We start from the raw sequence: 27,212 nt of genomic DNA, 5'->3' as shown, positions 1-27,212 counted from the left end.
AAAGATCTGGCTGGATGCAGACTGACCAGGATTTAGAAATACAGAGAGCTACAGGTTTTATTTGAGAACTGAGGAGAACCTGCCATACCCTGAGACCTAAGAAGTGCAAAACTCCCAAGAAGTCTTGAGAGGAGCAGGGAAAACTTTTCTGAAATACCTGCAAGTAACTTAAGTCCTGTTCATTGTCTTAGAAGGATGAAGGGTGAATTGAGCTCTGTGATATTTGAATGTTTCCTATTAGAGTATCCAGCAGACAAAGCCCCTGTTGGGCTAACTAATGGTTAATTAGAGTCTGGAAGATTTATAGTACTATATGTAAGTGCGGAAGGCATTGCTCTTTTGTACCTGATCATTAGACCATTCTGTCTTCCTATTTAGAAACGTTTTAAAAACTCCATTTCCTCTGGTGGATACATTCAGCAGCAAGAAGAGGATCACATTGAGTTTAACTGTTCCTTTGTTAGACTAAAGTCTGCTTGCTGTCCCGGTGTATTTGGGGCAGTCCCCTTGTAGCAGCTGTAAGAGCCAGCATACCTTTAATCTGTACATAATTCACTTGACAGTTTGTCTTAAAGGCAACCCAAGGTTTTCTATTTGCATTTCATTACAAAGTGGCTGAATAAAGGAGTGTTTCTGGATCGAAACACGTGCTCCTACAATCCTGGCATCATGCAGGCATCACACAGACTGTCATTTGGTATTGGCAGGTGACATTGGCTTGCTGAGTACACACTAGTGAAGGCAGAAGCACAAATACTGATTTCCAGGCAGGTAGTGCAAGAAGCTACCTTGTGCCTGCTGGATTGTAGTAAATAGGTTTACAGCCTGAAGGCTCTACCTCTAAGAGTTTGTTGGTAGCCAAGGTTTAGTCTAGTCATCCAATAGAAATGTACCTCTGCTGAATCCTGGATTGTGGACTGGTGGAGCTAAGGAAAATTAAAGGTTCCTCTCTAGAGAGCACCTAACCTCCTGCCTGGGGCACTGCAGGTGTTACAGAGGTGGTAACCTCCTGCCCGGGGCATGGTAGATCTCAGAGGTGACACATATGCAAGTGATGCAATGGTATTTGGCAGACTTCATCTGTCAGAGCCCTCAACCCGGGCAAACCCATGTTGACCTGGTAGTTTTTAAATGCTTTTTTCATTCTAGGGGTAGTCCAAATTAGTTTTAGCCCAGTTGCCATTGTTTTAATTGTTCAAGTCAGCATCAGGCAGCTCAGGTGAAGTGCAGTTAATCCAAGGCTGCTGGCATGTGTCCAAGCTCCTGTACTCCCTTTCCCTTGTTTTTGTCCTGTTTCATGGCTAAATCAGAGCACCTTTTCAACAGCCTCCAACATTTCTGGATCTTAATTTGACACGTGGAGCCGCTGTAGTTGCAGTCATCTTAAACCAGGAATTTTTACTATAATTGGGAGTATATTGAAGGAAACACAAAATCACTCAAATTAAAATGACTGTTATTGTTAACAGAGCTCTAGCTCATGCACTGCTCTGTAAATCCACACAGATTTTTTCTATCAGCAGAATGTAATTAAGTTTAACAGCTTTTTAAATCAAGCCTTGAGAAATAAGCAGTAGCTACTAAGTTGAATTAAGATAAGAGGGTGTACTATGCAAATCTGCATTATCCTGAGTGCCTGCTAGTAGAAGGATTTAATTCAAAAATACGTAGGTGGTATTACCACCACATGTCATTTAGGAGACGGCTGGTGGAATTGTGTGTCTGGTCCATGCTTTGGATAGAAGACTGAATAATCGGAGAGGGTTCAGAAAACAGCTCTAGAATTTATTTGGGGGGCAGAAACTGTTCTTTACTGTGAACAATTAAAGTGAAGAGGTGTCTGAGCTCCAGTCCATGTACCTGAACATGAATCACAGCATGGGTAAGGTTAAAAGGGACCACAGTGGGTCATTTAGTCCAACCTCCTCCCTCAAGCAGAATCATCCCAGAGCACATGGCACAGGATTTCCTTCAGATGGGTCTTGAATATCTCCAGTGAGGAGACTCCACAACGTCTCTGGGCAACCTGTTCCAGTGCACAGTGACCCGGAGAGTAAAGAAGTTCTTCCACATATTCAGGGGAACTTCGTGTGCAGCAGTTTCTGCCCACTGCCTCTTGTCCAACTGCTTGGCACCACCAAAAAGAGCCTGGCTCCATCCTTTGACACCCTCCCTTCAGATACTTACAGGCATTGATGAGGTCCCCTTCAGTCATCTCTTCTGAAGGCTGAACAGGTCCAGCTCCCTCAGGCAATCCTTGTAAAAGGGATGCTCCAGTCTCTTAACCATCTTTGTAGCCCTCCACTGGACCCACTCCAGGAGCTCCATGTCTCTCTTGTACTGAGGAGCCCAGAACTGGACACAACACTCCAGTTGTGGCCTCACTAGGGCTGAGTAGAGGGGCAGGGTCACCTCCCTCTGCCTGCTGGCAGTGCTCTTCCCAGGGCATCCCAGGATTTTGTTGGGCATACTGCTGGCTCATGGGCAGCTTGTTGTCCACTAGGATCCCCATGTCCTTCTCTGCAGAGCTGCTTTCCCGTAGGCTGGCCCCCAGCCTGTACTGGTGCAGAGGGTTATTCCTCCCCAGGTGGGAGCTCCTGCATTTGCCTTTGTTGAATCTGTTGGTTCTTCTCTGCCCATCTCTCCAATCTGCAAAGGTCCCTCTGAAGGGCTGCAAATCTCTCTGGGGTACTAGCCACTCCTCCCATCTTTGTGCCATCAGTGAACTTGCTGAGGAGGCATCTGCCTCTTTGTCCAAGTTATACAATACTGGCCTAATATTGAACCTTGGGGTACACCACTAGTGAAAGGCCTCTAAACAGATAATATGCCACTGATTATGACCCTCTGCGATCTGCCTTTCAGCCAGTTCACAATCTATCTCATTGCCCACTCATCCAGTCCACACTTTCTGAGTTTACCTCTGAGGATATTGTGAGAGACAGTGTTAAAGGTCTTGCTGAAGTTGGGGTAGACAATATCCATTGCTCTCCCTTCATCCATCTCGGGATGGGTGAAGAAGGGATTGCTGTCAGACATATTAAACATTGCTATTTGACATAAGAGCAAATAATGAGATGCAGTGTTTGGGGGATGAAGCTGAGAAAATCAGGCTGGAAATAAAGAATTAGAGTAATTAACAGTGAATCAACCTACTTAGGGTGGTAGTGGGTTCTCCATCTCTGTAAGAGTCTTTCACTCAAATCTCGTATCTGTAGAATTTGATTGCTCAAACGAGTTACATTTCTAGTGTGCATTTTTCCAAGACCCACTCATCTTTACTCAGATTTATTGGCTTGGATCATCCCTTTTTAGGCTTAGCTCTTCTTCATCTTTATTTTTCTAATCCCTGGGACAAGGGCCCTGTTCAGGCAAGTTTGCTGATCTTGTGAATAAGTGAATTGTTTAACTAAATGCTTCTTGCTCTGGTAGATCATAGCTTGGAAACAGAGCAAGAAGTAATTTGCTTGAATTGCATAAGAGAAATCCAGATTAGGCATTAGGGTAAAAGTTTTCTGGCAGTAAAGGGAAAAAAGCTGTAAAATAGTTTGCAGGGATAGTCTGTGAAGTCCCTACCCCTGGGGGGGCTTTGTAAATAGATTATACAGATGTGCCATGTTTTAGGTACAGTTGATCCTACCTTGCAGCAGGAAGATGGACTGGTAGCTCTCCAGGTGCCATCCAGTTTTTTTTATTGGAGTCTGTGTGTCTGTGAGGGGTTAGAGCTTACAATCACATATCTCTGATTGTAGTCCCCCCTACCTTATAGATACACGCTTCACTGACAACCCATTTATTTGAATTACAACGTTTTATACTTAATTTTTTTAATGCTAGGGTGATTTTTTTGCTTATGAATCTACACACAGGATAGAAAAGTCAAGAATTGGCTCAAGAATCTCCCTATAAATTTATGAATGTGTAGCATATCTCCTATAAAACTGTTTTTGAAGGCAGTGGGCACATGAGCATCACCTCACCCACATGGGCAGAGGTGCACTCACGTGTGAGTGTGTGAACCCTGGGGCTTAGAGGGCTGCTCCAAAGCCAAATTTTTGCTGCTGTGGTACAGATGGACCTTGCAACATCTGACAGGACATGGGAGAGCAGATGAGGCCTGCTGCCAAGGAGGGACCCTTGGGGAGCTCCCTGACCCTCTCTGATCCCTGGTGGTATGGCTAGGAGGTGACAGAAACACCTTCCTACTGCCAAAATTGCACACTCAGCAGGAAGCCACTGTGGTGTCTGTCTTGCCAAGTTATGAGCTCCTCAGGAATGCCACCTTCGTGCTGCTGCCAGAGACTAGTGGGGATTATAATCTCATTAATTTTCATGGAAAGCCCATGGAGCTGTAAGCATTAGCCTGGATTGCAGCAGAGCTAGAGAGGTCATACTGCCAGCTGTTGGCTCTGGCTGGGGAGATTTGTTTTGGCCAAGCTTTGCTTTTGCTATGAACAAGCCTGTTTTTCACTTCACCTGTGACATGGATGGATTTAGGGTGGCAGAGAAGGAATTCATACCCCTTTGGGGTTATGCTTCTTGAGTAGTCTCTGGCTATAAAACCCTGTATTGGAAAATTCTTGTGTCTTGTTTACCCCTCCAGTAATTGCATTATATATCTTAACCAGGGCCCAGTTTCAGCTGCCAGGACATCTATAGATCAGCATGGACAAGCCTGTGAGCAGGGTAGAGCAGCTGGAGTGCTCCTGGCACTTGGCTTGTTCCACCTGAGTTGAACGAATATACAGGACTGAAAAAAACCCCTCTGTTTGGGCACAGGCAATGTGCCAAGTGTCACCAGTCAATAAAACCCACAGAGATTTCTCTTAGCTGGGTCCTCTGTTTGCCCAAAGAGTGTGCACCAATGTGATGGCTCTTGCTCAGAAATGGCCAGATGGGTTCATGGTTAGCAGATCCCCCGTGGGTGGAAGACCTGGGCAGCAGTACCTCCTAAAGAGGTAGCGCTGCCCCAGCAATGGCTGCTGTGCTCATTCCATGCCCATCAAAGAGACACCATCCTTCCCCTGGGGAAACTCTGAAGCAAACAGCCAAAGCCATGCCTGAGCCCAGTGCGTGCCTGCAAGTGTGCAGAGGTCCCAGTGGCCCAGGGTGGCTGTACAGTGCCCTGCAACACTGCTGAGCCCTTGTACCTCACAGCTGCGCAGGAAGCAGGCCTACGTGGAGAAGGTGGAAAAGCTGCAGCAGGCGCTGACTCAGCTGCAGGCAGCCTGCGAGAAAAGGGAGCAGATGGAGCGGCGGCTGCGCACACGTCTGGAGCGGGAGCTGGACTCTCTGAGGATGCAGCAGGTGAGAGTGGGGTGGTCTGTGCAGAACCTCAGTGTGGGCCCGTGGGTGTTGATTTTAAAGAGGGACAGTCACTTGCAGTCTGCCCGGTGCCACCTTACTTTTGGGTTCAGGCTGTTGGGCTTTCCTCCCAAACCGTTCCTTTGGATGGGGTTGTGGATCATTGGAAGTGTTCAAGGTCATGTTGCATGGGGCTTTGAGACACTTGATCTTGTGAAGTTTTCTCTGCCCATGATGAAGGAACTTGATTTAGAAGATCTTTGAGGGTCCCTTCCAACCCAAACCACTCTATGATTCTTATTCCTGAGGATAACAGAGGATGGGGCAGCTCCACTGTGGGGCTGCTGGACACTGCCAAGCCCTGCCTGTGCGGGGCTGGGAGGTCCTGGCTGCCAGGCCTGAGGGCAGGCAGGGCTCTACCCCTGCATGTTCCCCTAAACCTGCCAGGGGAAGACATCCTTCCAGGTTTCTCTCCAGCAGTGACAGATTGTGCAAAATCAGCTCCACATAGAAGAAAAGGAGAAGAGGTGCGGTATATGTGGGCATGAGGTTTAGCCCACAGATTTTGGCTGATCTTTCATTGAAAAAGCAAGGTGGGATGATGTGGGATTTGGTAGGAGGAGGACCTTGGGCTATATTCGTTCTGTGCAAAGCTTGGTGTATGTGGTTCACAGAAACTTCAGCTCCTGACAGATCTGGAGATAAATGGTGTCATCTTCAGACAATAAATTACGTATTTATCAGTCCAGTCCAGAATGGGCTGTAAGTGTAGATTTGCATTTCTCTGTGTGTCCCCTTGGTTTTTGGCAGCCCTCTGTCCTTAGAGGGGTAGTGTTATGCTTTTATCTTGTGCACAGTCATTCCTTTGTTAGAAATCCTACATCCCTAAGTTCCAAAGTCCAGTCATCTGTGAAAAGGGAAAAAAAAGCATGAGGAGGTTGCAGGGAGAATATTCGGGCTGCAGCCCATACCAAGTGCCAAATACATGGGCATTGGCTCTAGAGGAGGGTGAGCAGATGTGCTAAATGTATCAGACTACAGCTTGGGGAAGAACCAGCAACATAAGCAAAGCATGATGCTCTAGTAATTCTTAAAGGGCTCACTCATATCTGTCATTGCAGGCATCTGCTACTATAGCCTTTCCTTATTTATAAGGCATTAGTGGAAACTAAAGCATCTGTTACATGGAGCTTATGCTGCCAGAAAGCAGAAGGGCTGATCCTGCCAGCAGGATGCAATTGGGAGATAACTCTCTGGTCAGTGTCAGTGGTTTGCAGAATCATGAGATGGCCAGTACTGAGAGCATCCCCTTCTTTCCAGCAGCCCCAGGACAGGCCAGGTGCCCCAGAACTTTTCCCATGGTATCGCTCTTGAGGCTGATTTCTGGAGTCCCTTCTCATTCATCTCAACTCTTCCTTGCTTCCATAGAAGTGTGTTAAGTCTTGTTGATCAAGTCTTGCCCCAGTGGCTCTTCTCTGTTCCCCCTTAGCCAGCTTTCCTCCAGTTTAACAAAGGAATTACCTGGGGTATGACATGCTAATGCTGGTGTAAATAAAAGGACACTTGAGAAACATAAGATTAAAATTAAAGGGAAGATAAAACTAGAAATAAGAATGGCTGGAATATAAGGACAAGTTGATATATAAAGTAACTGGGATGGACTGTTGCTGAAGTCCTTGTCTTGAAAGCTCAGGCTACATCTGTGCATTTTGGCAGAAAATTCCCCTGTAACTTACAGATTGCTTAATTTTAATTTTTTTTTAACAATTAGCATTTGGATTTTGGGTTGACATAGTTCTCAAATACCTGCACCCACTCCACCTAGTAAGTTTTGAGATGAAAGATACTCTTAATTTCTTGTCTCATCTATCAGTTTTGAGAGGACACATTGGGGTATGTTTTACTATTGTTATTTATACTTTTTGTTTATGAACGACAATGCTGCAATGAATCATGTGGCATCAAAATATCCCAGCTTTTTGCTTCAGAAGTGTCTTCTCTGAGTTATTAAAATTATAGTTACTGAGACATTTTCCAACTGCAGAGAAAAAAATGAGATTTTTTTTCTCATTTTTACTGGGGTCAGCAGAAGAGATGCAGCACACAAGGAGACAGAGAGCCAGAATCTCATCTGTCTCTGGCTTGCTGGTAGCTGAGTCCAAATGGCAAATCTTCATTATCGCTGATCCATGAGTTGGGGCCAAAAAACAATCCCTTTGAGTTAGCACTGCAGGCTGGCAGAGGTTTTGACTCAGAAGACAACAAACACCTGTGATGACCCGAGATACCAAGGACCATGCTTCCAAAATATTACCTTCCTGCCAGAGATTTGATGGTATTTTAGCAGGAGCAGAGTCACAGTCACTGCTCCCAAGAGCCACTCCATATTGCATTTCTAGAAGGCTTCCAAACACATTGTTACTGCACCAGAGGCAAAGGCTGCAGCCTTTCCCTGGTATCTCTAGTTTTCCGTAAGGAGGAGATAAGTGTCTAGAAGGAGGAAATGTAGTTTGGAAAATGGAAATGGTTGCTGCAGCCCTCACTGTGGTGTGATGGTACTGCTTCGCCTGTGGACATTCATGGTGTAGCATGGATGAGAAGCCAGTGCTCCTGAGACACCATTTCCCCTCTAGCACAGTACTGTGTGCCATGGGGTGTAACAAATCTCTTGCATTTTTTATTTAAAAGTTCATTTATTTCTACTGAGTTCTCTCACAGTTTCACACCTCTTTCCTCAGCACGCTCTCAAATCCCTCTGCTGAGCCCAAGGACTCATCTCCATCTGCCTCCACTCTCTGTCAGCAGTGAGAGGAGCTCGGGCAGCTACCCATGCTGCTTAGGTGATTTAATTAAGTGCTGTAACTGGGTGGGATAAATCTTGCCTGGGTAAGCACTTTCCTTGTACCATAGATGCAAAGAGTTACCCACCCATCGCTGCTTGTCAGCATCCCATGGGAGCCACCCTGAAGTGTGTGAAGATCTTCTGCCCCTCTGGTCAGAAATTCAGCTGCTACCCCACAGAAAGAAACTCCTGAGGGCACATGAGAACTAATGTGCCAGAAGAGACAGGTGTAAATACATGTCTGGGGTATTTTCCCAGCTGCTGTTTTAAATGGATTGCATGTCACTTTTCTTTAAGCTTATATATATAGGTAATAACTGCCTGTCCACACTGAGCACTGCTCAGCCGTGGGATGAAATCCCAGCAAGATAAATATCTTTTAAAGCTTTTTTGCTTCTTTTTCCCACTGATTTTTTCCAAGTTTTTTTTCCCACCTTTTCCCTTGGCTTGGGGTATTCCGTTAAACTCCTGCACATCCAGGGAGCAGCCAAATCCCTCTTCTGTCAGTGTGGTCTAGGCAAGTATGTACTGGAGTTGCATATATGGTCAACTTGCCTGTTCTCCTGTGAGCTAAGGGGTTTAGCCTGGGGTTTCCACCTGCCCCTGTCAAAAGACACGGGGATGTCTTTGCATGCTGCAGGGAATTGGGGAAAAAAGGGTCAACAGCTCCCATGCTTGGCAGAGGGTGAATGTCTGTTGTCCTTTCCAATGGCAGAGGCAGGGCAGCTACCAGGCAAGCAGCCTCCCAGAGCACAATGCCCCAGCCCTGATGGAGCTGGTGCGAGAGAAGGAGGAGAGGATCCTGGCCCTGGAAGCTGACATGACCAAGTGGGAGCAGAAGTACCTGGAGGAGAGTACAATCCGGCACTTTGCCATGAATGCTGCAGCCACAGCTGCAACAGAGAGGTAAGATGACCTTGCTCCAAGCAGGCAACTCTTCACCATGGAAACTGTGGGGAAATAATACAAAATGGGTATTTTCTTAAGGCTGGATGTTACGTGCCTTTCCCTGCTGACCCACACCGCCAGGGTTACCACCTCTCTACCCTATCATGCCAATGAGATACAATAGTTGTTTAAGACAGGATTTATCTTTCTGACCAGGTCCAAAAGTTTATCAGATCTAGGCACCTGATTCAAGCAATAGCCTCAATAGTAAAGCCTCAGGGTGCTAAATTATGCATCACCTCTTCATTAATCTTCAAAGTAAAATGGTTTCCTGATAGCTGAGCTAAACTTCTTTACTGTGAATTACCTCCACTGATTCTTGTCCTTCTCAAGTGTACACAATGAGTAACAGATCACTGTTGATGTTCAAGCAGCCTTTTAAATATTGAAAGACAGATATTCCCTGTTGTTTCTTCTTACTTCAGCCATTCCTGACATGTTCTAGTGTAAACGCTTTTCCATTCACTTTGCATTTGTCTGGACTATCTGTCTCCAGTTTGTCTGTGTCAAAGCATGGTTCCCAAAAGCACAAAATGCAGTGAGACTTTCCAGTGATCAGGAGGCTGGGATAATTAACTTCTCACCCCAGTTTCTTAGAAACCAAATCCTCAGAAAAATTCTAAATGGATTTTCCCTTGGATATGCATTTGAGTGCGTGACTCAGGATGGTTCTTTCCTTTTACAGTCTGGTCTAGGCAGCAATTCCTGTGCTTTTTTTCAACTTGCAAAGCACAGAGTTTTGTTGCTTCTTGGTGATGTAGTCTTGTTGACTTTGGACCTGGTAAGTGAGTCCCTCCGATGTCTGACCCTGTCCTTCAGGATGGTTCTTAGCCTTGTGTGGGTCACCCATTATTTCAGCATGCTCTCTGTGTCTTCTCTGTTAAAATAATGGCATTAATGACCAAACCCAGGCCAAGAGTAGTCTGCAGCAGGATGACCCAGTGCCAGATAGCCATCCACTTAGCAGGCAACTGTCGCTGGCTTGCTCTTTGAATGTGGGTTTGGGGTTTTCTTTGCAAGTGCCAATCACTTACAAAAGCCACCCTCACAGTCTCAGGAGCCTGACTCACTGTGGTGACCCTCTTTGCCAGGGATGCCTCAGCCCCGAGCCACTCCCGCAATGGCAGCTATGGTGAGACAGCGCTGGAGGTGCGGGGCTGGCAGGAGGAGGAGGAGATCGTGCAAGCCAACCGGCGCTGCCAGGACATGGAGTACACGTAAGGGGACCTCATGCCATACCGGCTTCTTGTGGTGTTAGGGCTGGGTTCAGATAAACCAGGATGCCTTTCTGCTCCTTCCTGCATTCCTGGAAAGGATGGGCTTAGCTTTACTTAGACTTAGTTTTGCTTTTCAGCAATAAAACAGGGGTTAAAGGGTTGTTGTCATTAGATAACTTTCTTTCTACCTTCCTGTTAAAAATCTGTGACAAACCCAACATTTTTACAAAACAGGCTGTGCCGCTATTAAAAGTAGGCTGGCATGCAAGGAAGCTGAGTGCTTGTTTAATCTGTGAAAATCCCCCCTTGGAAACAGGAGCATCTGGTCACAAAAACTGAAGTTGTAATCCCAATCCTACATAATCAGCAATGTGAGGGCATTCCTTTGCCTTGATCTTTGCTTCTTGCCTGTTTATTGCTCTTTCTAGATACACTAAGTTTTCCACATTCAAGTTGTGTGATTGTCACACTGGTATTTAACAACAATCCCTCAAAAGTTAGCACTATAAGCACCACTAAAAAAGATGCTTTTGCAAGCAGCATAATATACAAAATAAACTATTTTGGGCACAGTCAGCGACAGTAATGGTCTGTGTTGCAGATACTTCTCCATTTTCAGCACACAAGAGGACATGTGGCCATGTTGTTCAACAAGCATTAGACCTGGGCAGTATTTTAAATCCAGACTTCATTCCTAGTAAAAAATGACCTTTTGATGAGTAAAAATCACTTGAAAAAGTGTGTGTATTCCTCTAGGTTTTTACTGAAGCACTATTTGAAGTATTTTCTTCTGTGTTGGCTTCCCCACAAAAACACAAGTCTGCAGACATTTTTATAAAAAAGGTGTATTTGTTGCTTGTGGAAAATATCAATTATTGTTTTTCCTGGGTTTTGACTTCTGTTTTCCACTTACAGATGCAAGCTAATCCTGGTTCCAGGGAAGTATTGGAGTTCTGCCATTGACTTAATTAAAGAGAGATTAGCATCTTGTGTTTTCATTGCAAATTAGAGATCTGATTATGAAAGCTAGTGCCAACATGAAGTTTCTGTCTATCACCTTTGTATATATAGATGTTCCAGTGTGGCATTTTAGCTTTCACAGCTTCACAAAATGCATCCGCATTGTACTATATATTGAACAGCACAGTCAAGCTATATTCCTCTCCCTGTCATAGTGTACAATTTTTTTTTATATATATATATAGTTTTGTAGTCTTTGGGTATGGTGTTAATTATTCCCAGAAAATAATTATCTGAGAAGAATCTCAGATAATCCCATGATTTGAGAGTCTCTAGGGTCTGTATAAGCAAAGTAGCAAGCTTTGCTTGTTGTTTATCGCTTCTGCAGCAGTGAGGGAGAAGCAAGAGCCCAGCCCAGCTGTAAGAGAAAGCAAAGGGAACCTTTCCTCTTGGTTCAGCAGGTCTTTGCTCCAGCTGACAACAACTGTGGTGAAGGTAGCAACCTGCATCCCAGTCAGGCTACTGCCCTCATTTCTCCTGCTGGGCTGATAAAGCCACAGCATAGATGAGTTCAGTTAACCTTGCAGAAAATGTTTGGCTTAATAGTTACAAAGGCCAGTTTCTAGCCCTGTTTTGAAGTGCATGGTTATCCTTGGAGAGACTGCTGAGAGCTGCCTTATCCAAGTAGCTGAAAACCAGAGGGGACAGAGCAGCAGGGCAGGTACCTTGGGACCTCCCTGCTGGCCCAGGGTGTGGACACTTGCTCTTATAAATGCTTTTTCCATTCCTGTAAGCAGAGCATTCATATATTTGCAGAATAAAGAATCTGCATGCCAAAATAATTGAGAAGGATGCCATGATCAAGGTCCTTCAGCAACGGTCACGGAAGGACGCTGGGAAAGCTGACAGTACCAGCCTGCGACCAGCTCGGTCTGTCCCCTCCATTGCTGCTTCTACGGGGGTGCATTCGCGCCAGACCTCGCTCACCAGCAACCAGATAGCTGAGGAGAGGAAGGAAGAAAAGCTCTGGAAGGGGAGCATAGGTGAGCTTAGCTTTTGTTTAAGTTTTGGCTCATCCGTCACTTCGTCCTAATCCTTCTGCTTGAACTTAGCAAAAGTGCATTGGCACACATTGCCCCAGCAGCTCATTTACAGAGAACCTTCCGTGGATAGAATGTGTTCCCTTGTGCTTAAGTCAAAAATCAGTCATTTTTAAACCTTGCGTTGTATCTTAATTATATTTTTAATCACATTAAATCATTTTGCACTGATTATAGAAAGCCACAGTTGAGAGAAATCCTCCCAGATACAGGAACATAATGTTTACAACTTTTTGGGAGTAAATAACAAATTTGGGCTACTAAAAAAAGCCTGGTTAAAGTTAATCAAGAGGGTGAGCGTACCTGTGGGTAGGACTGCATGATGTGATGTGGCATCTGAATGGAAAAAGGAGTGTAGCACTGCCTGTGGTTTGGGGCTGTGTAGGATCAGCGCATGGAGGTGTGCAAGGATATGCCAGGAGTAAGTGCCACCAGGATGAGTGTGCGGAAGGGAATGCAGGAAGGGGAAGCTGCTTTCGAAAAGCTGTTTTGTAGGGAAGTACCATATGGATGTCAGCAAAAGAGCAACAGGTAGCATCAAGGGGAAAATAAGCCAAGCTGAGGGGCTGGAGACAGACCAGCACTTTGTAGCTGTGGTGTAGGACAGAGGGACAGCCCTTGCATTTGAGCCAGCATGTGACTGACCTCTGTGTGTTTTCAGGGCTGCTCTTGGGGAAGGAGCACCACGACCACCCACCAGGCCCCTCGCTGCCTCCCCCCCTGCCCTCTTTGTCGTGCATGCCCGTCCCAGTGCCGGCAGCCTCCCACGCGAAGACGGGCAGCAAAGACAGCAGCACCCAGACGGACAAAGCCTCCGAGCTCTTCTGGCCCGGCACCGCCTCCTTCCCCGGCCGTGGGCGGCTGGGCACCACCCCATCACACAGCCCAGCCCCACGGCCCTCAGGGGCACGAGTGGCCAGCGAGAAACTGGGTGAGCTCTGCCAGATCCCTATGTCAGTGCAAAATGTTAGCCCCTTCAGGGTTGATAGCAGATCCCCAGAGACACCCCAGTATTGATGGGGGAGGGAGATGTGTGTATGCATGATGCTATCACAATTTATAAGGTGAAATGGAGGTTTTTCCAGGGAAAATAAAATGGTAGAGAGAGAACTTTCCAAGGCTGCCCAGTCTGGCTTTCCAGAGCTTCATGCTCGGCAGCTTATGTAAAGCTCCACTCACCTGTGGCAGGCAGGGTTTGCAGCAAATGCAGTCATTTATGCTGCCAGATATAAAACTGCTGAGTTTCACACCTTGAAAACACTCCACACCTGCTCAAATACTCAGACTCTTTTTTTTTTTTCAACTGAAGCCATGGTTAGTGAAAGCACCATTTTCTCCTTAGTTTTTCAAGGAAAGTGGGAGGGAACAGTATGGAGAAAGGGGTGATCTGTTTTTTAGTGGGGATAAAGAAGTACAATTTAATTATTTTTGAAAGGTGGAAACTGCTAGTTTACAGCCCTAGCAAAGTAGACATTTATTTTAAGCATGTTATTTTGAAAAAGCCTGTTTCCTACACATTCATCTCTGAAAAGCCAGCTTTCCCTCTAAAAAAATGCCATGTATCATTAAAAGGGCTGCCTGTCACTGAACTAGATGGTGTTTAAGGTCCCTTCGAACCCAAACCATTCTGTGATTTTACTTACAAGGTACTTTGATCTGTATCTCTTAAGTACCATCTTTGTGCCTGCCCTTGGGGTCTGTGCAGACTGACACACCTGTTCTCATTGTGCAGGGAATTCAGCATTACATGTTCTCAGTGTCCTAAACATATTTGGATTTCAAGATGTAGGACATAACAGTTAGGTGATGCTCCACCTTCACTCCCCAAAAAAGGGCTTGATACACAGCTGTTGAATTTGAGCTGAAGACCAACTTCCCCTTCTTTCCATTGCAGAGAACTCCAGCCACGTGAAGCTGCCTGACAGCAAAGGCAGAGTGAGCAGCTTGCTCCACAAGCCTGAGTTTCCAGACACGGACATGATGGAAGTCCTCATCTGAGCAGAGGACTGTGCTCCTGGGGTTTCATATGTGTACAGCCAGGTTCAAGATGGTCCTCAGTGTGCCAGCCTTGAAAACTAATCCTACGAGTTTGAAGACAGAGAAAGTTTGTGTGCAAAATGAAGCTTGAGTGTGATAAGTGTAGACTTTGGACCAGGCGGAGAAGTCAAGAGCACTGAAGAGGAGCAATGAAATGAACCTCTGGGATTTTCCGAACAGAAGGGGGCATTGAAAATGGAAGATGGTGTGAGAAGGGGATTGTTGAGGAAAAAGGAAACTGCATTTTTGGCATAAAGAGAAGGTAGTGAAGTTACAGACTGGTTGCACACTGCTGCTCTGTTTTCCTGCTGCTCTGCTGCCAGAACAGGGAGTGAAATCCTGTCTCTTTTGAGGCCAGAGGGAGTTTCCAAGTAACCCAGGAAAAACTTGTATCTTCCTGAGTATCAATGCATTTCTCAAAAGTTTCAAAGTCTCAAAAATTTCACTGCTTAGTTTTTGTGAATAATTGGTCTTTAGGTGTACATGATGGCTTCTTGTAAGTATTTGTGTGAAGTGGCGTGGTGTGGTTTTCCTGGGCAGGCAGGTCAGGTGCCTCTTTCCTGGCTGGACAAGTGTTGCTCTTGGAGCTGGGTTTACAGTGCAAATATTCATGTCTTGCAACCTCAGAGCTTGCTGAGACTTCTTTTTTTGGTAGGAGCAGTTGTTGGCTGGAATTCTCATGGAGGATAAATGTAGAGTGGGGGAGGGGGACCCTGTTGAAGCAATCTCTTGTAACCATAGGAAGGTTTCAGAGGGAAATGTGGGGGAGGATCCCAACAGCTCCCTGAAGGCCTGTGCACAACAGAGCTCCTTCAGAGGGGGACTGTATTGGGTGTGTTTTCAGAGGTGTTAAGCTGGCTTTGCATGTAAAATCAGAAGATGCCTCTTAATGTGCACTGGTTCATAGTATTGCAAGAATCAGTGTGCTTGTGGTGAGAACAAGATTTTCCCTTATTTTCAATGCCTGCCTTGCTTGAGCATACAAACCTGCTGTTCAAGTTGACGTGGGATTGGGCATTAAGGGGTGTAGGATCACGCTGGGAAAGGTTTAACTGCAAAGGAATATGTGAGCATCATGTGTTTTCTGTGCTGAGCTGCAGTTTGTTTTCACATTATTTTACCCATGATGGAATATTTCTCATTTTCAGCTTTGTCTCTGAATTTACTAAGAGGTGCTGACTGACTGTAAGGCAGCCAGCTCACCATCTGTGTTAATTGTGGCATACCATTTGCTTTGTGCATTGCACATGCTTCTAGAGAAATTATCCTCTGTGAGGTATTTTTGTCTTGGCTTTGCAGTTCCTGAACCTTGTGGTGCACTGTAATGACTTTAAGAACTTGGCTTGGGGAAAAAGGGTGATGGGATTTATGTGAGACTGCCTAGAGTGGAAAAGTGATGGGTGCTAGAAGTAATTGTGTGCTCAGAGATGGCTCAAGGTCACCCCTTCCTTGTAGGTATTGAATCAGAGCCCTTGAGCATGAGAACACCAGGCTCTTTAAACTCTGCTTTCGCTGAAAACTGAAGTCCTTGCGAACTCAAAACCTTCATGGGTCAGAGCCTTGTGGTCAGTACTGCCTGGCTGATACCATTCATTTTAAAGAAAAAAATTGCTATGTTAAAGCTATGCACTAATTTTTGCGTGTACATAGAATTAGACATATGTTGTTGTCACTCTCTTTCTGATTTTTGCACTTGTTAAACAAAATAGTGGTAGGTAGGTTGTGCAGGCAAGCAAACTGTGTGTTTTAAGTGTTAGCAGCTTTGCATTGTGAAACCCTTGGAACATATTATGCAGCTTAATATATGCCTTGTAAAATAATTTCATTTTTTTCCTTAAAATTAATTTAAACGTTGTAATTGTTTGCATAAAAGCTGGGCCCACATGTGACATCACTGCTGACCCGCCTCCATGGCCCTTCCACAAGTGTCTGTGGTAGGACTGGGATAGGAGGAAGACAAAGGAAGGGAATACAAGTAAAATGTTGGTGAATATTTCGTTTCATCATTTTTTATCCAAGAAATAAGGATACCCAGGGGCTTGTAAGTAAGTCCCTATTTATTACCAGCTGTATTATTTCTTTTGATGAAAACTGTTCAGTAAGTCGTGTGCAGTCAGACAGTGAGGCATCCAGCAGAAACATTGTTGGATCAGCATGTGTGATACAGCTTTTAGTTATGTTTGGTAGTGGTTCTGCTTGGCTTCTCCAAGTCAGCTGGAGTACAGCATTCTTCCTGCTTGTGGAGTCCACAATACCTCCAGTTTCCAAAGCTGTGTTTACAGTTGATGCTGCCTCAGATTCATGGTCATATATAGAAAACTGTTAGATACTATGGTGTACGCAACTCATGTTGTAGGCAACAGCTCAAGTAAACCCAAAGGTTCATTCTCCTCAATTGTGTTGAACTCACGAGATGTTAGTTTTACTGGAGGGAATGTCTGGAGGACCAGTGGGTCTCCTCCCAGCCTGAGCACCAGCAGGACTTGTGTGGAGTACTACTGCCATACATCAGCCCCTCTCATCAGGGCGGTGCAGCTCCGTTTGTGCTGGTTTTCCCAGCTCTTTAAACTGTTTTGTGTTTTTGGGAAACTGTGCTGTAGCCATTCCAGGTGACGTTGGTAACTAGTTGTAAAATACTGTCATTTTTTATTGTTGTTGATTGTATAGAGAAGTTTGTTGTACAGTGTTGTACAGCTGGAGGGTTATTTGTACATACGGGGGGAAGTGGAGAACGTTTTGTGTCACCCCCAGCAAATGTTGATATTGTTGGTCAGCCAAAGATTTCTTATTCTTTGCTGTTTGAACTTGTGCCTTACTATTGTATATAATAAATGTATAAACATGTTTATTTTCTCACTTTTCCAGTGTGAGTATGTTTAGACCCCAAAAGAGGAAAGGACTTTTGAAACACTTCTCTAAGCTTTGCACACAAAGTGCTAACACTAAGTGGGGATACTTCAGGAACTTTGAGGTTGCATCTACTTTGTTTTCTGTGTTTTTTACTGTTGTTTATGAAGGGCCCCACAGCAGATGCCACAAGTGAGTGTATGTGGGCATGAAATCAGTGGGTCTCCAAAGACGATCAAACTGGGAGCTTGGCCAAGCAATAAGAGCAGGATTTTACTGAGATCATCTTCACCTGATGGAAATGAGGCTGGAAGCTTAACGAGGCATTTTGGTGAAGATTGGAATATGCTTTATGCCTTCATTCCTCCTAAGCATAGAGCTCCCATTGATTTTTTCAGTTTGTTCTTGAGGGTCTGGGGCTTCTTTTTTTGACAGATGTTGGGTCAGTATGCATGAGTCACCTAAGCACCTTGTAGATCTAGATATTCTTGAATTATGTAACTATAATGTCTTCAGTAAGGACTAAAGATCAGATCCCATTTGAAGTTGCTGTGTGGGCAAAAGAAGTGCTCTAGCCTGGTGGAAATACTGTTCCTATGTTTGTTTATGAAACTGAAATAAATGGGGGGGAGGGGTGGAAAAGTTACCCAAGTGTCTGGCGTTGAGTAAGGGAGGTTTGCTCAACAGGCTCTCACACGCTCTTGAAAGTATCTATTAGAAAATTCCTGAATCAGGTCCCAGGGAGCTGCAGGCATGAAAGGCATGAATGCCACTAAGGGCATCTCTCTCCTATGAGTTTTCTGCCTGTCCCAGCCTTCTCTGCCCAAATCCTTTCACATGTTGTCAGCAAAGATCCAGGGGGGTTGCAGAAACTTTAGCAGAGGTTTTGCTTCAGCCACATCCCACCACCTCATATTCCCCACGTAAGCACAGGTCAGCCTGACCCATCTGATCCCTCCATCTTCAAGACATGGCAGCTGAAAGTATTTGTCATGCCCTGGCTTTTTACCAAGAACAAAAATTTGGTGATGGTTGAGATTTGACAGTAGAATTTGGGGCTTAGCTTGTTTTTTTCAAGGTCATGGGAGAAAAGAAACTAACAGAGGCCAAATCAGTACAAGGGTGGGAAAAGCCTCATGGCCAGCTGCATTCAGGTATGGCAAAGAGGGGGCTTATTCCATTTTTGGATTGTGCCTTCACTACAGATGCTCCAGCCAAAAATAGAGAGAATATCACTGTAACACTGCATTTTAACCTCAGGCATAAACATGCAAAAAGTAAATTTCCAGAATCAGTTTGTTTAAACATTAAAATCCATGATCCCAGAAGTAAGTAATGAACAGGGATCTCTTTACTTGCCGTGTGTATAGGGAGAGAGCTCAGAAGAGCCAATAAATTTTAACAAAATTGCCATTTAGAAGTATTCAAAAATCAAGCCCCATCCAAAATGACAAGATCTTTGCAGGATTCAGCGCACTGTGCAGCTGCAATGTCTCTTCTGTGCTGGTTCATTACCATGCTCCGAACTTTCTCCTCTGTAAGTTTTAGAGGAGCAAAGGTATAAACAACAGTGCGGTGTATTCTTGGGGAAAGATTCCTCACGTAGCTAAATACCTCCTGGAGTAGGACTTAGGGTATACTGCAGTGAAACATATGCACAGAGCAGACATAGATCTCCTGCAGGAGGGATTCTGCCAGGGGTCTGCTGGTCATCAGGATCCCCAGTCTGGGGTCTGGATGCAACGCAACAAACTGGGCTGGGTCTGAGCACCCCACTGTGTTCCTGGATCACCCTTAGGTTTTTGGTTACCCTGTGGCATAGGAGCTGCTCACACAGAAAGTGGACAGCATGGGCATGAGAGAGCTGCAGTAGATCAGTGGTACCTGGTGGGGTCTGTGCTGGGCTGAACCTCCTTGTCATCAGCCCTACAATGATGGGGGCTTGAGAGGCCAACTGCATTTGAACCCCAAACCCCTCTTCTTAAAGGTCTGTAGCTCTTACTATACAGAGATCATGAAAATTTGAGAAATACTCCTCCTATTCCCCAGAGTGCAAGAGTGTTGTTCAAACAGCAGCCTTGAGGGAAAGCAAAGTGCAGGGAAGTGCCTGAGGCCAGTGCCGAGCCAGGTGCTGGCACTGCACCAGTGTGCTGGTCATGGACCGCCCCTTTGAATGTCAATACTAAAACTGGTGGATGCAGTGGCCCCACAAGCCTGAAGGTACTAATGCCCCTCTCTGCTGACCAAAGCAAATGGGGAAAACAGGGCACAATGTGCAAAGTGCAATACCACCTGAGAGATGGGTAAAACATGAGCAGCTGTCATCGTCCCACTGTGATTAATGTTTGTCCAGACCTTATGCCATGGTTTCACAGCCTTGTAAAACCAACCTCAAGTGCCCAGCATTCCTGAGCTATAAAAGGCCCAGGAATTCATTGACTCAAGGTATGAAGACCACAAGCTATTTTCTTTCATACCAACCACTTCAGCTTTAGATGAATAAAATATCAATGCGCATATTTTCCAGAGTAACCCTGCGTGGCCCTGCTGTAGCCAGCTCAGACATTAGTTCTGTGCCAGTGCCCTCCACTTTGACACAAAGCAGGGCAGCAATAAGAGATGAGACCCAAGTCCATGTTGGCCCCCCATCTTTTGAGGGGCTGAAGACCTGCAGCAAAGCTCAGTGCTGGATGGCGTCCTGTTTTCTCAGGTACCACATGATGAGGCAGCAATGGAGCTCTCAGGAGGTCATGCCCTCACCTGACCAGTGGCTTTCCTGGCTGCTTGGTGACCTCTGACTCACCATTCACAGCTCCCCCAGTTCCTGCATGCCCCAGGAGTGCCCTTGGGCCCCTGCAGAAGCAGGGTGGGCAGCCAGTGACCGTCCAGGCATGCAAAGCTTCCTACAGGACAGCTGGGCTTGGAATGAGGACAAGGGACTGTGGTGGCAGCTGACATCCCTCTGCCAGTCCCTGGTTTGGGATTTGATCAGCCCAAGTAGCTGGGAGGAAGTTCCAGAAGGGAGACAGATGTTATAAAGTGAGGAAATGAAGGGCTCCTCAGCAGGTTATTCAGGGCATTTTTAAGATGACCCTTTCTGGTAGGTTTGCTCTTAAAATCACACTGCAATTTGGTGCACAAAAAAATTGCTGCTTGCATGAATTCCACCTGAATTCATAGCACATCCAGAAATGGCCAGGCCAAGTACCAAATCCAGGTTCAGACCCCTGTCATGGGGAAGCCCCTCCATTCCTTGCTGCTGGATGAACCAGGATGCAGGGATGAGGCAGCCTGTGGGTCCAGCCACCTCTCGCAGGGGCTGGAGAAGGGTCTGTGTATGGGTCATGCTCACTACACCTGCAGGGAGCCTGTGTTGTGCAGATTTGGCCCAAATCAGGTTTGAGACTGAAGCAAGTTAGGGAACTGAAGCACCACGTGCACAAACCCATGTCTGGGGTGAGCATGATGCCAGGGGCAGCAGTATTGGAACTGCATGATTTTTAAGGTGTCTTCCAACCCCAACCTGATTCTGTGGTAAGCCTGCCAGCTCTGCAGCATGGGTGAGCAGGGCATGAAGTGGGAATGCATCCTTATCCATGCCCTGTTTCCCTGTAGTTCCAATCTCCCTGCCATGGTCATGGACACCTTCCACCAGGCCAGGCTGCTCAAAGGCCCCCCCCCAACCTGGCCTTGAACACTGCCAGGGATGAGGCATCCACCATGTCTCTGTGCAAGCTGTTCCAGTGCCTCAACACTTTCACAGTAAAGAATTTCTTCCTTATACCTGATCTAAACCTGCCTTCTTTAAGTTGAAAGCCACTCCCCCTTGTCCTACCACTACACATCCTTGTAAAAAGTTCACCTTTGGCTTTCTTGTAGCATCCCTCTTGTAGCTGTGGCTTGCATCCTCACAGCACACATCCCACTCTGCCTTCCTACTGGCCCCCTCACACCCTTCTGCTTCCAATATCTTTTTCCAACTTAACCCTGCCAGAAACAGGCTGGGAAAGTCCAGGGCAATCTGGTCCTCAAAAGTCACTGGTTCTCCACATTTTGCTGTATAGTTTTAAGACTCAACAGCTGGGAGGAAGGGGATGCCCTTATCTAGGTATTTGTACAGTAACTTGCACTGTGGGGCTATGTGTGGTGGCCCCAAATCCTTGTCTTAAGCTGTAAGTGATGCTTGTTGATTATTATGATTATTATCTGCACAGCAGCTTGGTGCACCTCTGCTTTTAAAATGAAATCATTGTACAAGTTCCCCAAGCCTAAATCTGGTGCACAAGTCAGAGCCCTTTCACTTAGGTGTTAAATAATGCCTTAGTCCCCATGTCAGAGCTTTTTTTAGATGGATGAGCCTTTATTTTCAGATGCCATGAGTGCCTTATCATATTACCCAGATATCTGCATGTGCTGGCTCTTCTGCCTGCAGGGCCCTGAAGCCTCTCCCAACCCTGGCTGAGGCTGCACCACCAGCCTTCCTAGTCCCTGTTGCCATCTACCACCAACAGGTCCCCAGAGCCATTCTCTAGTGTACACATCCCAGTTCCTGGGCAAAGCCCAGCTGGCAGTGAGGTATCTGCCTGTGTGCCAGAACAGTGTGGGAGCCACTCACCCTGCTGCCCTGTCCTGCCTAATCTTCCCTGGCATTTACACTGGGAAGGCTCTGGAATGGGGGTCACGGACATCTTGTGCTGGTCCAGCACACAGAAGGGTGACTCCAGCCTGTAATGGTGATCCTAATACCAATTGTGTTATAGTAACTATAGCAACAGCAATAGTAGAGGACAAGATAGAGCAAGAGGGATAACACTAAGACCAGAAGGAACCTGACCTAGTTGAAGATGTTCTCCATTCATTGCACAGGGGTTGGACTAGATGACCTTTGAGGGTCTGTTGCAACCCAAACCATTCTAAGATCCTGTAATAAAAAAATTGGTTCATTACAGGGAACAAGAAAACAAAAAAAGAACAAGAAATTTGTTCAATGCAAGTGGCAAAAGAATAGTTTGAGTGTGAAGAATTTGTTTCTGTGGTGAACTACACATTCGTGCTAGGGGAAAATTGTCTGTTGACAGTGGCCAGACCAGTTCAAAACAGGCCTTTCCAGGTAAAAAGCCCATTCTAAACACATGGGTTTGAGTTTTCACAGAGAAAATGGAATTGTGTGCTTGTGGGAACTGAGCTGCACTTGAAAACTCTTTATTTTATTACAGAGCCCTCGGGTTTGAAAGTCCTCCTTGAATCATCATCCAGTCAAACTCTTCAGACCAAAAAGAACCATCACAGACCAAGTTCATTTTGGTTTTAGAGAGTAATTTCATACACCTCTGTAGAGCAAACATTTCCCAGCACTTGACAGCCTTCACCCAACACATGTCGGCTTTCTTCTTGGATCTTTCACCAGTGGCACAATTTTTCCCATGTGAAAAATGCGCTTGAAGTCGTAAGTAGAAGCAACTTTTTTGAACTCAGGAACTTACCCTAACTTGCTGGAGAGGGGAACACTGTTTTGAGGCCTTCCTCAGAAGCAGCTGTAGAGTTGCACTGCATTGGGCATTTGTTGGTGGAACATGCTCTGGGGTCCCAGAGCCTCTCAGCAGTGCTATGTTATCCTCATGTGCAAAAATCATGACCCATTGATAGTCCTTCCTGATCCCAGCAGAGCTGGCATGGAAGGGCACTGCAGCTGTTGGGAGTCTCTTTGGCAATCTCCTCCTCACCCCACTGGCTCCATATGTCCCCTGGGGGGGACCATCAGGGAAGCACTGTGGAGTCTCCACACATCACCAAAGGCATTTGCTCAGACTATCCTGTTGGATGCTGTATCTGTCAAAGCTTTCGCTTAGTAGACCATCATAAAAAGAGGGAGAACTGGAAGGAAAATGTAAGACTGTACATTGTTTGTTGGGCAGCATGGGACATTCCTGGGATGAGCACTGCAGCCTTGCCCACTTGTGATGGTGAAACATCTCTGTGGGACCCCTCCAGTCTTTTCTAAACCTTTCCTTCCAGACTTGTGAAGGAAATTGTTTTCAGTCATATTGATACTTGTTTGGGCCTCAAGTTAGTGGTGTGCCCCTTAGCAGCTGTAAAGAGAAGCATGTGTTTGGGCAAAGGGACAGGGGAATCAGCCCCACTGCTGTGGAAGCAGGTTCCTGTAGGTTTAAAAGTGTGAGAAAGAGATGATGTATGGACCTGATCTTATCTCCAGAAAGCCAACCTTATCACTCCCTACAACTACCCGAAAGAGACTTGTATCCAGGTAGAGGTCGGTCTCTTCTCCCAGGTAACAAGTGACAGGATGAGAGGAAATCACAGAATCATGGAATCGATTGGGTTGGAAAAGACCTCTGAGATCATCAAGTCCAACCCTTGGTCCAACTCCAGTCCATTTACCAGATCATGGCACTCAGTACCACGTCCAATCTCAGTTTAAAAATCTCCAGGGATGGTGAATCCACCACCTCTCTGGGCAGCCCATTCCAATGCCTGATTACTCTCTCTGGAAAGAATTTTTTTCTGATATCCAACTTAAATTTACCCTGGCAGACCTTAAGCCCGTGCCCCCTTGTCCTATTGCTGACTGCCTTGAAGTCGCACCAGTGGAGGTTTAGATTGGATATTAGGGAAAATTTCTTCACAGAAAGGGTTGGAAAACAATCTAACAGGCTTCCTAGGGAAGTGGTGGAGTCACCACTCCAGAAGTGTTCAAAAAACATGTGGATATGATACTTGAGGTCATGTAGTGGTGAATATGGTGGTGGGGGGGGTTGACTGTTGGACTTGATGATCTTAAAGCTCTTTTCCCACCTAATGATTCTATGATCTTTAAAGACCCTCACCAACCCAAACTATTCTTTGATTCTATGGTCATTAGGGTCAGATGTGGGTGTGTAGAGGAATTTCTCTGCTGTTGTCATAGATTTGAGACTGTCAAGCATGGGACTGCTGTCTTTAATGAAGGCCTTAACCTCCCATCACACTGCTAGTAATGATGAAATGTCCTGGTTACAACAGTCTGGGTTCTTTGCTGAAGTGTGATTAATCCAACAGGATGGAAGGAGTTTTTGCCTGGCTTTGATAAGAACTAAAGACATTATAAAGGAATTTGTCATAGAAAATATCTTGGATTGAATGCTGCCATGGTATTTCAATTTAAGTTAAAAATAAGTTCTCAGCTTGCTGCTAACTTCTTCACAAAGGGAATTTTGAAAAATTAAAGGAATTAATTAGGAAATTAACTAACCTACAACAACCTGGAATGCAATCCCAGGCAAGAGAAGAAACCTCTCAGGGGATGAATTACCACAAAACCAAAGAAACAAACAAAATCAAACAAAATCAAACACAAAACAACAACAACAAAAAACTAAACCAAACCAAACCCCAACCCTCCCAACCTAGCCCCAGCCAATTAGGAATAACCACCAGCCTATAATGGATGGGAAAAGGGATTAACCAGTTGAGAGAGGTTTATGTTAAAGGTCAGGTAGCGCAGGGATAACATGAGAGTTGTCAAAGTCAAGCTGCGTTAAATCTTGCAGAGGAAATTACAAGTAGCAAAAAGTTCCTGAGTTATAAAGAAAGAAGAATGAAATGTGGCTTCTGCATGCCCAGGGTGTGGCAGAGGCTAAAGATACGACATCCCTACTGAATACTATGTCCCTCAAATGAGGTGGCTGTTTTGTGTCAGGCCTTGGGAAGAATGAGGATGCTGAATCTCAGGCCAAACTGAAGATGGATAGACATCAGAATATGGAAACAACCACATCTAAAGAAGAAAGGAAAGCTGAAAGAGCCCAGTGCACACAGTTTGGAGGAACTGGACCAGCTCCACCCCAGAGCCAGAGAAGAAATGGTCCTGAAATTGCAAGTCCAGCAGCAAGTATTTGAAATTAATCTATGGTGGTTTAGAAGCTGTGCTGGAAAATAGTAATTTAAGGAAGACAAGAAAGATGCCCTGGAAAATTGCAGCTCTGCCTGTCTGCAGCAGGCCTGCCAAATGGAATTCTTGCTTTCAAACTTTCCTGAAAAACCGATTTTTCTAGGCAAAAACAAGGCATTCAGTCTTATCTTTCTGGACTTCAGCACTTTTCTAGTGTCCCATGTGAAATTGTTACTTAAAATGGATAAGACAGTACCTGGTGGGAAGAAACTGAAATGGGTAGCAAAGGGACTAAGTACTCTGTCTCAATAAGAGTTCACTCAGGCTGCAGAGAGAACTCCTGGTGATCCTCAAAGATCAGTCTTGACCATTTAGTATTTCCAGCAGTTCCAGTGGCACAAAAAATAATATGCTGATGGACTTGTGGTAACATAAGCATTTAATAGTTTTCACCAAAAAAAACCCCCGAACAAACAAACAGACAAAAGAACCCCAACTGATTTATGTGTCACTTTGGAAGACCTGAGCAAACCTCTGGACTGCTCAGAAATAGAAATGGGATGAAGTTTAACAGGACAAAAAGCCTGAATTCATGGACAGTGGCAATGTGCCCTAGCAGATAGGCATATATATATACACACATATACACATACATTCATTCATTCATTCATTCATTCATTCATTCATTGCTATACCTTCATTTCAAATGCTGAAGGGAGATGATGATGCTGAACCATCGACACAGTGGTGTCCTGGAAAATCCAAGTACCCTCACAAGAGTATCAGGCATTTAAGAGCAGCCACCTGCTTTTTCAGAAGACAGCCGTGAAGACAGGGGAACATGACCCACCCATGTTTGAGAGAAAATGAGTCTAAATCTGGACACGTCCCAGGGTGAGTGAATTGATGCAGAGCATCCTAAAAGAGAGGAGAAACTGGCAGCTTGGCATTTCCAACTTGCAGGGCAGAGACCAGATAGATGCTCTTGCCCTCTGCCAGGGTAGAACTGGGGAAGATTGGAGAAATGCTTAACTACCAGACTGCCCTTGGGATGGGGGCCTGGCAGCTGTGGTTCTTTCCTTTGGCATCCCATTTCCCAACCCAGCCCACTCCAGAAGAATTGGAAGTAACCTCCTTCAGGGATAGATCTGTCCCCTTCAGTAGAGCATCTGTGTGTCCCCCAGTTTATTTTGTCATGTATATCTTACATAGCAGCAACCAAAGCCCAGAGATGCTGAACTAAGTGAAAAATTAGATCAGAAGGGCTTGAAGTATTCCCCCAGCTACCCCCTTGCGTTGTACTGGACCCCAAGGTTTCTGCTGAGCTTCTTGCGTGGCTGAGCTGCCCAAGCTGTTGCAATGGCTCTGGGGGATGCACCATGCTTGGGCTGTGTGGTGCTCTGAGCAGCTCAGGAACTCCTGGTGACAGGAGCTGCTTGCCTGCCACTGCTTTCCAACAGAGATCCGTCAGGAGCATCCCCTGCTGCAGCCACTGGGATTTCATTTAAGCATATCTTCACCTCTTTTCTAGTAAGAAGAGTCCAGTGGAACCTCTGAGATTTGCTGATCTTAGAGAAAACACAATGGGAACACATTTTCTCCCAGTGTTTCCAGCTGTAAATACCTTTTCTCCCTCCTGGAACCATCCTGCCAGGATGTTGCCAGGCTCTGAGGGGACCTGTCAGTAAATAACCAAGCACCTTGGATTGAAGGTGGGGAACTGAATCAATGGAAACCAGCCTTAAACAGATGGAAAACACCAAAAGGCTGTTTAAATGGAATTGTTTTTTCCTTACTACTTTGAAATGAAAGTACCTTGAACAACCACACCTTGGGATGCTTGTTTCCACCCTCTGTGGATGCACAGGCACCAGGGCAGTGGAACAGGAGATGATGCCCTGATCACTAGGGTGCTTTCCCAGACTCCTTCCAGAAGGCTCTGGGGGAATTTGGGCAAAATTTGCCACTACCCAGGAAATCCCAAGAAAGCTGCAGATTGATGTAATGACTTCTTAACCTACCTCGGGAAACCTGAGCCTGCTGAACATTTGGGAGATGAGAGAGACAGC

At 45.6% G+C, this 27,212-nt stretch overlaps 1 protein-coding gene across 5 annotated transcripts in view; it reads left to right on the top strand.

The window, feature by feature from the left end:
- Positions 1–17,261, top strand: part of AMOTL1 (angiomotin like 1) — a 76,062-nt gene extending 58,801 nt beyond the window's left edge. For all 5 annotated transcript variants that reach the window (XM_071555549.1, XM_071555518.1, XM_071555508.1 and 2 more), the window contains 6 exons: positions 5,158–5,307; positions 8,862–9,052; positions 10,186–10,311; positions 12,088–12,314; positions 13,033–13,302; positions 14,266–17,261. In XM_071555549.1, the coding sequence (XP_071411650.1) occupies positions 5,158–5,307; positions 8,862–9,052; positions 10,186–10,311; positions 12,088–12,314; positions 13,033–13,302; positions 14,266–14,369 (1,068 nt within the window). In that variant the 3' untranslated portion in view covers positions 14,370–17,261. The remainder of the gene's footprint in view (positions 1–5,157; positions 5,308–8,861; positions 9,053–10,185; positions 10,312–12,087; positions 12,315–13,032; positions 13,303–14,265) is intronic.
- Positions 17,262–27,212: the final 9,951 nt, after the last annotated feature.

This window comes from Pithys albifrons, chromosome 1 (genome assembly GCF_047495875.1).
Source record: "Pithys albifrons albifrons isolate INPA30051 chromosome 1, PitAlb_v1, whole genome shotgun sequence".
Taxonomy (NCBI): domain Eukaryota; kingdom Metazoa; phylum Chordata; class Aves; order Passeriformes; family Thamnophilidae; genus Pithys; species Pithys albifrons.
This window is presented reverse-complemented; position numbering and strand designations above follow the sequence as displayed.